This window comes from Pteropus vampyrus, unplaced genomic scaffold (genome assembly GCF_000151845.1).
Source record: "Pteropus vampyrus isolate Shadow unplaced genomic scaffold, Pvam_2.0 Scaffold48, whole genome shotgun sequence".
Lineage (NCBI taxonomy): Eukaryota > Metazoa > Chordata > Mammalia > Chiroptera > Pteropodidae > Pteropus > Pteropus vampyrus.
In genome coordinates, this window is record NW_011888829.1 from 3,364,796 (window position 1) to 3,378,394 (window position 13,599).

Consider the following 13,599-nt stretch of genomic DNA (forward strand, 5'->3'; position numbering starts at 1 on the left):
GCCCAGGTTGTCTCTCATAGCTAGCTACTTAAGCCCGTGCTGACCCTGATAGAACTGTGAAAATATTCATCAGTCCAGCTCTTTTACAAAATATTGAAGTCGACTAAACGCTTCCTCTTTGTGCCAGCCTTCTATGTCATTTCTCGTTTTCTGGGTCCATTTTGGATGCCCAAAATTTTAAGGGGTGACTTTCTTAGCTTCATACGACATCCCTTTCCACACAACTGCTCATGTCACCTAGAAGCAGTTCATCACTACGACACTTCCTTCCCTCAGCTGCATCTCTGTTACCTGCACCTTCCTTCCTCAGAGCCAGAAGAGTGTGGGACACGGGGACCACTATAAAACTGCATCTTTTGGGGCATGCCTGGGAAGGTTGGAAAGAGGGAACCGCATTTCACCACCTAATGACACCGTAGCACTATTGGACAGTCTGTTTTGTCAAAGAAGGAAGGCAGAGTCTCTAGCGGGTCTTTCCCATGCTGGGTTTACATCTTGGTTTTACTATGTATTAGCAATGTGGCCTGGAGCAAATGACTTAACCTCAGTAAACCTCGGTTTTTTTCATCCTTAAAATGGGCATGATGACAATAACAGCTCGTATCTAGTCGATTTATCATGAGTATTAAATTAGATCCTCTAGGTAAAGCATTGAGCTCTGTGCCTAGCACATAGTTAGCAAAAGAATATGAGCAAAAGAAAGGGACAGAACAAGACAACAAAAGTGCAAGAGAGGGCAAGAGAAGCCATCAGCGTCAAATAACCAAAATGGGAATATGTTTCTCTACACATAGAACCTGGTATATCCTATTTGCATAGACTTACGAAATTATTCAAGCCTTTTGTTTCCTAAGATTCCTGGAACTAAATATTTCCTTCAGGTTACAGCCCAATGGGCAGAGAATGACATGTATCATTCTGGGCAAATGATCACTTGAGCCGGGAAGGTAGGGTCAGGCAAGGACAAGAACCTTGGTCTTGGAGAGGAGCGAGCCAGGTGCCCCCCTCCACCCCCCACCCGCACTGGCTCTGCCCTCGGCAGGCTGGGTAATCCTAGGCAGGCCGCTCCTCTCAGGCTTGGTCTGTTCATCCAGTCTCTTCATCCAGCAACACGTCCTTGCAGAATACCTCCTTGGTTAAGACTTTCACCCTCTTCTTTGATGGTAAAAGCGGCTTAAATATATAGAAGAAAAAAAGATCACTGGGCCTCTTCTACTCTGTATTGACTCAAGCCCTCAGAGCCCAGAAAGAATCCTGGGCAATGAAACACATAACGAAAAGCGAAAAATACCATCTTCAGTTTGGGAAAGGTATTTTGGAAACACTTATGCCCTGCTCTCTCTGGGGCACGCACGTGGCTTCCTGCAGACCAGTCTATCATTTCTGCTTCCAATGACAAACAGCACTGCTATTTCCACACCTCACCATGCACTTTCTGAAAAGAAAGGAAATCAACTCGACGAGTGTATGAATGCTGCAGGCTGCTTCCACACTGGTAGCCTTCTTTAACGCGTAACAAAATGTATTACTATTCCATTACGTAGCTTCTACCTTTTCTCCTGACAAAGCGAAGCCCCATGGCTTATTGAAAAGGAGATTTGTAATCAGCCAGAATCCACTCGATTTTACTCAGTCTAGTGACATTTCCATTGCCCCTTTCACCCAGGTAAGTGAACGCAATTATTTCAGCCCTTGCAAAAACAACCCGGAGTGGTGTTTTTAGAAGAAAGCAAAAAGGTCAAGTAAACCATACTGTTTTGGTAGCTGTTGGCTCTGTTTCTCTGACTCGTCCCCATCAGGTTCTCGTATCTTCCCTGACTAACCCTGTGGGCTTCTTCTCATTCTCAGGAAGCATGCCACACTCCCCGCAAGTCTTTCTTCTTCAAGCATCTGATCTCCCAGTGATCTTTCTTCTCCATATCTAAGCTGCTTTCATCTTCAAGGAAGAGGGTGAAAGTCTTGACCAAGGATGTATTCTGCAAATAGTGTTGCTGAGTGATTTTCACTGACATTACAAATAGAAGTCTTTGGCCTCACTTTACTCTCTGAGTCTTCAGAGGTGTTCTACCTGTGCCCCACCTTTCCTCTCTTCCTGACTCATTTCTCCTGCCCCCATTTTAGACATCCCTGTTTATCAAGTGAAACTGAATAGCACGTCTTCCTCCATGCCGCCATGCTGGCTGGTTTCTCTACAGAAAACTCTCCTCCCATCTCATCGATGCAAATCTTCCCTTTTTGAACAATTTCTTACAACTTTCCCGGGAAATCATTTCAACATCACCCTATTTCTTTAGCATTCAAGGGCTACATTTGGGTGTGTAAATACACACATTACTTTAAAGATACTCTAACTTTTCTTTCTTAAGAGTATACAAATTGCTAAGGAAAATGCAGAGTTAGTCTTCATTATATTTCTCTTCCCAGCAACTGGACAGTAAAATCTGCTGTGTAATAAATGTCGTTGAAAATTTACTTAGATACTGAAGCCTATTCTGTTTTCTATCTCTTGAGCAAGCTTAAGAACAAAGCATTTACTTTATAGTTCTTGCTTCTACGGTGCAATATTGTTTAGTCAATATAGCATAATGCCGAAGTGAAAGTTAGAACTTCCTTTTAGTTTCTTGAAAATAAAATGCTTAATTTTCCTGTGCTTCTGATTAATATCTGTTGTATGCTGATGTTATGAGGAAGGTTCAAAAGCAGTGTTCTAGTATAACTTAATTGAAAATACAAATTGTCTTGTCTACTTTTACACATATAAGTGAAGGCAGGCTCTAGAAATTTTATTTTTTTTTAACTTTATACTTTTACTACACGCATATATTGCTGGTGTATGTCCCTGAAAGTGACCTTGTGCTTTATTAACTCTTCCTTGGCTTTCCTTTTGTTCCTATTTAGTTTGGGCTAAATCTACTCTTCTTCTCAGTTAAGAAGGCCTCTCGCGTTACAGAGTGGTCAGCCTGCTGCTAGGCAATGATAAGGTGCTTAACGTGCATCCTGATGACCGGACGACCCGTAAACCTATCATATTTTTCAACTTCAGAACACATTTATTTGCAGTTGGATCCTGGCCTTAAACACCATTTCCCATGCAGTCTTGATGTTCGGTTAAAACCAATAACCATCCATCACTTTGGGGCCACGGCAGTTCTGCTTGCTGATATCACTGAATGAGATATGAGCACACTTTGAGGGGTCCTGAAGGACACTGCTCAAATACATCAAATGAATTCAAGGAGACCTATCACAGGAGGAATGTGGTCTGATCTTGAGGGACGGAATGAAGCCAGAGGCCCCGATGCTATCTCTGAGACCTTCTGTGAAAGTCATGAGGTGCTGAGGCCAGCAGTATCTTCTCTTCTACTTGGCACTTTTCGCTCATCTGTGAGGCTAATAAGCACTTTATTTATTAGTTCTTCCAATTCTCTTACCCTCTCAGGATTAGAGCTTCATCATCCAAAAGCCAGGCAAGCAAAAATAAAGTTCATCAATCTCAATGAAATTCTCTCAACATTCTGGGGATGAAGGACTTTTGGAGAATACTAGAATTTTTTTTGTTTAATATGTTACATTGCTGAAGCAGTTTACAATGTGCTAAGCATTATAATAAATATTACTTTCTTCATATGTTAAGGAGAAAGAGTGTTATGCGTACTGTAATTATTTTGGGTTCATGAATTTAGAAAGGTATAATCAGATTAAAACCCTTTACAAATGTGAAAAATCCTTCCTGTTGGTGAAAGCTTAACATTTATTTATTATGAGATTCTGCGATATTAATGCTAAAAATGAACTTATATTTTTCTAGTTTTAGGGAAGAGTTACATATTACTTTTGAAGGTAGTACTATGTAAAAAAAAAAAAGTTGACCTACTACATCCAAAGGTGATAATATATAATCACTTGAGAAAACATTAATTTCAAGTTGTATAGGTTCTCATGAATCTTTCTGGCCCCCCTCATGACTGTTGGCAGAAATTTTACACAGCTGGCTGAAAGTAACATACCATGACTGTGGAAGAGTATGAACCCAATTGGCCCCTTAACCTGTGAACTAGTCTACGCTAACCCAATGCTTAAAGAAATTTAATTAACCCATGAAAAAATTTTAAACACTCATTCAAGGCTTGCTACTGACGTCTTAGAAAGTAACATGTATCATGCTTAGTATATGGCCCCGATTTGACCCAAAGTATCAACATTTCTGGTCTGTTAAGATAGTTGCAATGGTGTTTCAGTGCATCTGATAAACACCATTAGATACTAAAGAGGTTTAAAAATACCTCCAACTTCAAAATTGGCTGCCCATAGGAACTAGTAAAGTGAGCTTTTGTCCATTCCCTCCCTGGACCATCTTCCTCGACCAGGGTTCAAAGAGTATTGAAATGATAGCCAGTCGAATCACCAGGCCACAAGTATCAGCCAAGTATTCGTTAAATACTTTATATAGTTCCTGTACTACAGAGTTTTCAGGGAAAGATGGAGTCTGGTTCAAACAAAAAGAAAAAAATGTAACAGAAACCTGGTCCTTGTGCTTGTGGCTTAATTGCAGAGATGGGACGTAGAGATGGGAAACAACCAGAGAACAATTTCACAACCACAGACAAATGGGATGCTTGGGAGAGGCATCTGGTGCCTGCACTGTTCATAGCTAATTCCAGTGGTGAACAAAGGAAGTGGAAACTAACCGTTTCTGAAGGGAGCATATCCTGGTCCTCTGGCAGCAAGGTGGAGTTTTTCTACCAGGAAAGCACACTGGATGGGGGCTGTTTGTTTTTTCTCCAAACAGGAAACCTCTTCCAAGCTAATAGGTACTTCGAAAGGATTGCTACAGCAGATGAAAAGATCTCATATACATTCATTCATTCATTAAGCAGGGACTAATTGAAATTTGGGGATTAACTCTATCATTAGAGAGAAGCAAAACCTATTTATGGCTCCCATCTATGGTTACACACTCTAAGAGAGATTCGACACAGGTGGTGTTTGAATATTAGACCATTGCAGCCTTTAATGGCCTTTAGATGCCTCCAATGGATTAATCCCCATGGTGATGAGATGATAAGATGACACTAAGATATGTGAGATGTGTGCTGTGCACCCTGCTCTCCGTATTTCAGTGATGGAGGAGAAGCTGGTAGCAGAGTGTGAGGGATACAGGACTAGACTTCAGAGAGTGTCCTCTCCTCTCTTTCTGCATCCAGGCTGTTCTCTCACATCTGATTATTAAAAGGAGATTTTGGGTTGAAACCCCTTTAGGTAGAATTCCTAATTCAGTTCTACAAAAGCTGGTCCTTCAGATAGGCAGCTCTCAGCCTTTTTTATTTTTCTACTGAGATACTCATGACATAAAACAGATGATACCGTGTGCAAAATACATTCTCATAGGTGATACAAGTAACAAATTGTTCATGGCCATTTCTCAATGCTCAGTAAAAGTCAATACCAACCCGCTGACCCAAAGGATCCCACAATACACATGTACGATGAGACATAGTGTACTTTACAAAAACAACCACCACAACGTTACCACCCATTCCACAAATCCTTCTTCAATATGACTTTGACACTCTTTCCATTGAAAAGAAATGGGCTCTGTGTCATTTCTCCTCGAAAATAGGTAAACTTGAGACTACAGCAGAAATGACACTATATGATCTCAAAGGCCAGGTGACCTCTACTGGGCTCTCCTCAGAAAGGTCACTTTTAAAATCCAGCCACCATTTTAGGAGGAAGCCCAAGTAGCCCATGGAAGCTCACATGAGAGAAATCAAGGCTCCCAGCTGAAGCCAGCACCCGGTTACCAGTCACCTGTCATCATCTCGAAAGTGGATCTTTTAGTTTTCAGTAGAGCTGTCCCAGCTGATGCCAGGTGGGACAGAGACAAGCTACTTCTGCTGAAGCTAACCCAAATTGCAGGTTTTCGAACAGAATAACTGTTGTGTTTTAAGTCACTATGTTTTGGGATGGTTTGCTATGCAGTAATAGAGAACTGATATAAATTCGTGTGTCATAAGAATAATCTTGAATCTGTCCTACTATATTATTAAAAACTCTCAGTATTTTACTTATTATTAACAGATAACTTGGCGCATATCTTATTATCAATTAAAATCTCCTCTGGGCCTTGATTAAAAATGCAGAGGTCTTTGGAAATTTTTAATTCCTCCTTTCCCTCACCTCATCTTGGACTTGTTCGGTGTGACTATGTAAAATAATTTTAATTACAGTCATTTTTATGAACTGCTTCTCTCTTATGCCTAATTAGCATAATCATAGTGGTTATCCATACCGTTAAATGTGAGTTAGATCACCTTCGCTGCGTTTGACGATTAAACTCAATTCCGTTTTGGGGACCTAAGCCTTCATAGTTTGTTGCTCGTGTACCATGGCTGGCTGCTCAGAAAGTAGAAAAATTGGACAGTGCTTCTGCTAAGAAAAAGCTATGCAAAAATATGAATGTCAGAGAAGTGGGCGCTTGGGCAGCTGACAGTGTAAGTTCTCTGGTGGCTAAGCTAGAAGTGACTTTGAATAAAGGAAAGACTCCGGTGATGATCAAATCAAGAGACCTGTGAGCCTAACAGCGTCTTCTTTGGCATAAGAAGAGTTTCTCTTAAAGCCATAAATTGACTTGACTTCATTTTGTATGTGAGGCATTCGTGAAACTTTGATGTGGGGTCATTTGTTTGAACTTTTGCCCACCCTGCTCCAAGTTAAACCCAGGAGAAATCGTGTGGTGGAAAAAACTTTGACCTAGGGGTTAGAAGCAATAAAATAAAAGTAAACATGAAAGAAACAAAAAAATAAAGAAGTAAAAGTCCCTCTGTTTCTCAGCTGGATTCTAACGATCTGTGTGACCTTGGAAAAGTCAAGTCATTTCTCACGGCCCAATTTCCTCATCTATGAACAGAGAGGTTTAGACAAAGGCCAAATACGGTTCTGCAAGGTGGCCCGTGACCACTCTGAAGGGGTAGTTTTCTGTTGTGATTCTTGCCTTGCCAGGGAGATATTTGGAAGTAAAAAGTATGCAGAACTTGGCAAAGTCAGATATAGATTTATGATTCTCAGTGAATCCACTGATTTTTTTCCACCTAGGTCTCCTCAAGCCTCTCTTTGTCCAGCAGATTTTGTTTTTACTTTCATGTTTCTTTTTCCACAATTAATAAAAAAAGATTTAGATGACTGCTATCGTTAGCAGAAGACGGATAATTTGGCAGTATAATATTGATTTAAAAATTAAAAAAATAACAACGTGAATGATTAAACTTTTTAATAGACTTAAGTGCGAGCGCTCAATATTTTATATAATATTATTTCCATTGATTTACTGAGAATTACAGACATATATTTGGCTTTTCCAAGTTCTGTATATTTCATTCTTAAATATTTTCATCTGCAAAGCAAAAATCACAAACTTAAACTATCCCTATGGAAGTAGTCATCTGCCAAATTCTAAAGCTATAATTGGCCTTAGTCTAACTTTCTCATTTTATAGTTGCAAAATGGTTCTTTTTCTGTGTATGGGGTTATAAACATCAGTATTTCATGGTGTCCAACATGGAAACCTATAACAGTCAAATTCTCTATTGCTTGAGCTTATTTACAAGGCAGAATCTCAAAAGAACTGATTTTAGCTTCATTTTCCTCATAAGACAACCGAAGCTTGGTAACGTGCCCAAGGTCACAGCTAGTTCATGGCGCTCACAGGACTTAAACTTAGGCCTTTTGACTCTAGATTCCGTTACAATATATCCCTTCCTAATTTGGACTTCTTGCCAAAATGTCGGTTCCCAGCGAGGATGGGGTTTATTCTGTTCGGCTATATCCTCACATTCTCAACAAAGGCCTGGCATGGCTGGAGCGGGCGGGCCAGCCAGCAGCCCCATGGCCATTTTCTCCCTATCCTGATCCCAAGTGAAAGGAGCCATTTTTTTCTCCCATGCGCAGATGTCTGAGGCCATTTGGAATCCAGGCCTCAGAAAGAGAGACTAGGAAGGAAGACAGTGATTCCTTTCTGGCAACCCTGACTTCTCGGGTCCAGCTTTCTGTCTCAGGATGTTGACTGGACAGCGGCTTATTGGGAGACATAGCACCAAAGAAAAAACAAACTGTTCCATGGGAACTAATGATTCAACTTCCAACCTCTAAAGACAACTGACTTCTCAGTTATCTACGCTATTACATTCCTGTCTAACTATATATGTTTATGGGATTTAATGATATCCAGGAAAGTTATTATTTATCTCCTCAATAACCTTTATGTCCCAGCAACAGTTTGACTTCCTCTGCTTCTTTGAAATCGGGAGCATGATTTCCTAAGTGGGAAGGAGTTTTGGAAAAGCAAGAAGGCAAACTCAGAGCTCAAGGAATAATAAGGGATAACACTGTAATCATAACAATGCATTATGTGTTTTGAAGCTCAATCTTTCAGAAGGTTATTATCTGGAGTTGAAGACTAATGGATTCAAGCTCTCTTTATGCAGAGGAAGACTTAAACAACACTAGTCACAGGGAAGGACATTAATCAGGAGAGAGAAGTAGGCCTTGTGCCTAATAATGTTTGCATAATAGCTACCCTTGGGTGGATTGCTCGACTTAGAAATAAATATTCATGCTTTCCATCTCCAGTACAATTGGAAATTATTTGTGGTTATGATTCTGTTATATGATCATCTACCTGTTCGTGGGGACTTTAAGCTGGAGGCTGTTGGAAAGGAACAAACATAAATCACAAAGCTTGTGCATGAGTCTGGGGTAGAAATCGAAAGAAGCTATAATAGGGGCATTCTGGAGAAAATGATCGAGGAACAGCTCATAACTGTTTCTGGGAGGGAGGAGCAGAATCATATGGACATTAGATGCTCCTCTGGTTTACTTTTAACTCTTCAAGGGCTTGTCATCACCTGCAGGATGAAAGTCCAAGTGCCTTATCTTTACGTAAGAGGCACTCACTGGAGTGATCTCTGGGACATTGCAACGCCTGGCCTGGGAGCACGCTCCACCTCCGATGTGATAGCACACAGCTCCTGGCAGGTTCCCTCAGACACCACGACTTTGAACTTCCCTGTTTTCCTTCATAGCCTGCCTTCATCTTGCTAGGGGATTCCAAACCTTCTTTGGTAATCGATCTCACTTATCGTGGAAGAGTTGGCTTAAACCTTATCTCCTCCAAGAACCCTTCTTTGAATTCCACAGTTTAGCCAATACAATTTTCTCCAGCTTCTTTTTTTCTTCCCTTCCTCCCTTCCTCCCTTCCTCCTTTCCTTTTTCCCTCCTTCCCTCCTCTCCTTCCTTTCACTTTTAGTGTTCCTTAAATGGACTCCATCCTGGGGAATTTCTTCATTGTCTTGATTCATTACTTAAATGCACCGAATTTTATTACGCAAGTGCTTCAAATTAACAAATTCATTTTTGTTTCTCTCCTTTATTCTTTTTCTCTCTTTCTCTCTCTATTTTTTTTTTCTTTTAATTTCCGGGAAAAGTTTGAATATGATCTCGAGAACACAGGCTCTATGCGTGTGTGTTTCGAGCTCAGCATTAACCACACCCTCAGGCAGTTTCCCCAACCTTATTTCTTCCCTAATGCGAATATTGTACTTTAGCAAAGAGAACATCCTGTAGCATAAAAGTCCAAACTGATTTCTTCCCCCCCGCCCTGGGATTGCTAATTCCCTCTCCTGCCTCTCCCTCTGCCCTCCGATGTAGGGTTCACATCTCAGTGTTAAGCACCGCCCTGCTGGCGCCCTCCCTGTGCCTCCATCCCGTTCACACTGTATGAACAGAGATGTCTGCTTGACCCCACACACCATTTTTCACCCTATTGCTAGGCTCTTTCTGAAGTGGCCGTATGTCTTTTTCACAGACAGTCACAAAAGTACTAAAAACCGCCCCTGTCGGCCTTATTTCACAAATAAGAAAATTGTTTCAAAAAGATGGCACGACTTCTTAAATTTCCGTGTCTGGTAAATCGCAGAGATGAGAATGAGATTCCAGTTCAGGGCCTTTCACGGCACGGTAAGCCCGATAACCTCTAAAGCCTAGTTTCCTCCATTTTCTGTGGGCCTCGCAGAGGACACTGGACAGAGACCTGGGGTGGACACAGGGACCTGCGTCATGGTGCGACTAGGCCGCTGCCGGCTCTGTGCCCCAAGGGAGTCACATTACTCCGAACCCCAGTGTCTCCATTTATAATGAGAGCAAGACGCTTGTTTCCTTAGGTTCTTTCGACACGGACCGTTTTATTCATTCCCTTTCTGTTATTTTTATTTCTCTCCCCTCTGACTCCTTGTCCCTCTTTGCTTTCCTTTCCCCTCAGCTCCAGGACTAATTGTTGTGCATGGACAGTGTACAAAGCGCTGCGCCAGAAGCCGTAGGGAGATGAAAAGAGTATATTGCTTACAGCTTGTTTTGGAAACGAAACATTCTTCCCTCTCTTTCCTGTTCTCCTTTTCCCTCCCTTCTACTTTCTTCATCCTTCTTCCTCCCACGCTTGGGCAGCCCTCATCATTTCCACAGGCTTCCAAGGCTTTCGCTTTGGTCGGAGGGAAGGTGCTGGGTCCCTGGCTGGTGAATGAGGTTCATGTACCCATAGTCCTTTGCGTTGGGTGCCCCGGGGCTGGCAGGTGCTCCACGTAAAAGGTGGGAGCGCTTTGCTCAGGGAGAGGCAAGGGCTCCATGTACTTGGATACATGATACTGCGTTTTTTGGCTAACTCTATGTGAGAGACTACTCAAACAAGAACAATAAAATGACACTTTGAAAAATAGATTATTTTCTTCTAACCTTTTGTGATGTGTAAGCCTAAAATAAATCTATTTTTGTCTAGTTTCAGAATCTAGGTAAATATTTCTCGAAGGAGACCATTTCCGCCCTAATGTATGTGATCCCTTTAGAAGCCATAATTGTCATTAGACACTCATAATTGTCATATATTCTTTTCCAGTCATATATTCTTTTCCAGTCATTTTTATCAGTCATATTTTCTCATTTTTCTTCTATACCTCACAGGACATGGACGTGCACTTGTGTTTTTTCTTCTAAGGCTGCGTATTATCACAATTAGTTTTGGTTGCCTAAGACTTTTGAAGTTCTTTTCATAAGAGTCATCGGTGAATTAGATGCTAAGCGCATTAGTTGTTTTCTTCAGAACATAATTAAAATATACTTGTTTCTTCTATATTATCTCTGGTCCTCTTCATTTCCATAGCAGAAGATATATATGTATCATTGCAAAACACACACACACACACACACACACACACACACACACACACACACACACACACACGTGATGGTGTTTATTTGAACCCCAAGAGGACAAAATGGACGGAATTGGAAAGAAGGGAGGAAAACCAATCATGATTAGCTACTACCCTGCATCAGCAGATGAGTTAGGAACGTTTATGTGATTTCATTAATCTTTCAGCAATCCTGTGAGATTTAGACTTGCTCTTTTACAGATGTGGAAACTGAGGCTTAGAGGGAGGGGCTAAACGATTTGCCCAGTGTTCCACAGCTTGTAAGTGTCAGAGTTAGGATTTGAACCCAATCCTTGCGACTCCGGGTTTTCATTTTTTCTTGCTGTACCAGGGCTAGAGGGGGCTCGGGTAAGGCTCGAGAATGATACACGGGATGGGCGCCTGCATAGGGAAGGGCTGAAGAGAAGGCCTGAGTCTGTTCCAAGTTCCAACCATTGGCATGCTTCTCCTTCCCTGGCTCCTGCCTCAAGAATGTAGACTATTTCTGCAAAATATGGATCCAGCCCTTTGTAATATTTTAATGAGAGGGTCTTCTACTAATGGGGCATCTCTCTTTTGTCTTTCACAGCAATTTTGCAGGCAGTAATAGCTGGTGATCTTATGAAGGTAAGATATCTTCCTACCCGAACTGTTGGTGATTCTTTAAGAACTGTAAATCGACATCATTTTGCACCAAATTTTCATGATCCCATGTATCATTTACCAAACCCCCTGCCTGTGCTGGCTGAGCAGAAAGAGGAAGGATGCTCTTTTGAGAATTGAACAGAGAGAGTGAGAGGAGTTTCCACATCTTCATGTTTTCTGACAGCGAAGGGTTTCTGCAAGAGCACCGTGCAATTTACCTTGACTAGTGAAAATGGACTGCATGTCCCCAGAATACAGGGCTCGCAGTGCCTGGAATTCCTGCTCTCCAGAAGCTGATATTGGAGTTTAAAGACTTCTGTACAGACAGGTCTTAAAATCTGTAAGAATTACCTGGACAACACCCAGAAATACATCCTCCAGGCCAGAGCCTGTGTTTTTCAGTATTGTTACAGTTTGGTATTTTGGGGCTCACAGTAAACCAAAAGAAGATACTCTGTCTGATCCACCTTGAACGTTTTAATTTGTGCTTATGTTTCTGGTGAATTCTAGTTCAGAGTGAAGGAAGTGGTCTCTGATGCCTCCAGATAGAGTGCAAATTCTGAAGTCAGGTTACCTGGGTTCAGATCTTGGCTGTGCCATTCACTATATCTGTGACTTTGTATAATTACTGAATTCTCGCTGTGCCTCAGTTTCTTCATCTATAAAATAAAATAATAGTATTGCATCTCTCTTTGCTTCGTTGTGAGGATCGACTGTAATAATACTCGTAAGATTGTTCCTATTACATAAAAGGGACTCAAAATTGGTAGCTATTCTATTAACGTAGTGTTAGGCTCTGTTTTTTTTTTTTTTTTTTTTTTAAATAGCTAAACGTAGTGCAGATGCAAATGTATAATATAGTCTGGACTATTCTAAAAGTTATAATTGGCCTCCATGTCCTTTTCAGGTATCGGGTCTTAGGACCACCCATATGTCCTTGTATAACCCACACTGGCATTGATCTGTCCCAGAGGCAGGAGCTGTGTCTTACTTATCAGCTGTGGAGTATGGTGCCTTAGCAGATAAGAAACCAAACGCCTCAAAAGAAAGCTGAGAAGCACTGCCCCTTACGCAACTTCTCTTGAAGCACGTCTGTTGAATCAACCGAGAAACCTCTGTGCTACATTTTTAACAGGTTCTTAGCAGGAAATGAATGGTGTGAGAAGGTTGCCAGCATCTTAATAAACTGCCGTCTTTAGACACATAATCCTGGGAAGGGTGCCTGTGCCACTGTCCAGGTCGTAGTGTTGCTAGGAATTGTTACCCGCAAGAGTAGCGTGCCGTCTAAGCAGTGAATTCAACTTGTGAGTTCAATGCCATTTACCAGCAGTAGATTAAACCAGTACACTCTCCTACACTCCCTGCAAGGCCTTATAGTAGATTCTATGAAATAAAGACCTGCATAAGCTCTGAGCCCGGCCTTTGCAGACCTCCTAAGCCAGAACGTTTGGAAACTACCGTACGTTTGAAACCTTTCCATTTTATTTTGTATATATTTTTAGTCTAGGCAACAAACTTTTCCGGGTCCCTGGGTATACAACCACAAATTTTTTGTGCTTTATAGAAAATTATTTGAGGTATGGGAAATCGCGATATTCAGTCAGTTGTCTGATTACATCCTCTGTTGTGATTATTCCCTAAAAGACTAAGAAATGATGTAATAACACCTTGTTTACTGAGAGCTGAAATATAGGGGCTTAGAGGTCTTTTTTCACTC

General features: G+C 41.3%; 1 protein-coding gene across 1 annotated transcript in view; it reads left to right on the forward strand.

The window, feature by feature from the left end:
- DGKI (diacylglycerol kinase iota) overlaps positions 1 to 13,599 on the forward strand; it is a 273,413-nt gene that overhangs the window by 240,596 nt on the left and 19,218 nt on the right. Inside the window, exon 28 of the mRNA XM_023530296.1 lies at positions 11,827 to 11,864. Within this exon, the coding sequence (XP_023386064.1) occupies positions 11,827 to 11,864 (38 nt within the window). The remainder of the gene's footprint in view (positions 1 to 11,826; positions 11,865 to 13,599) is intronic.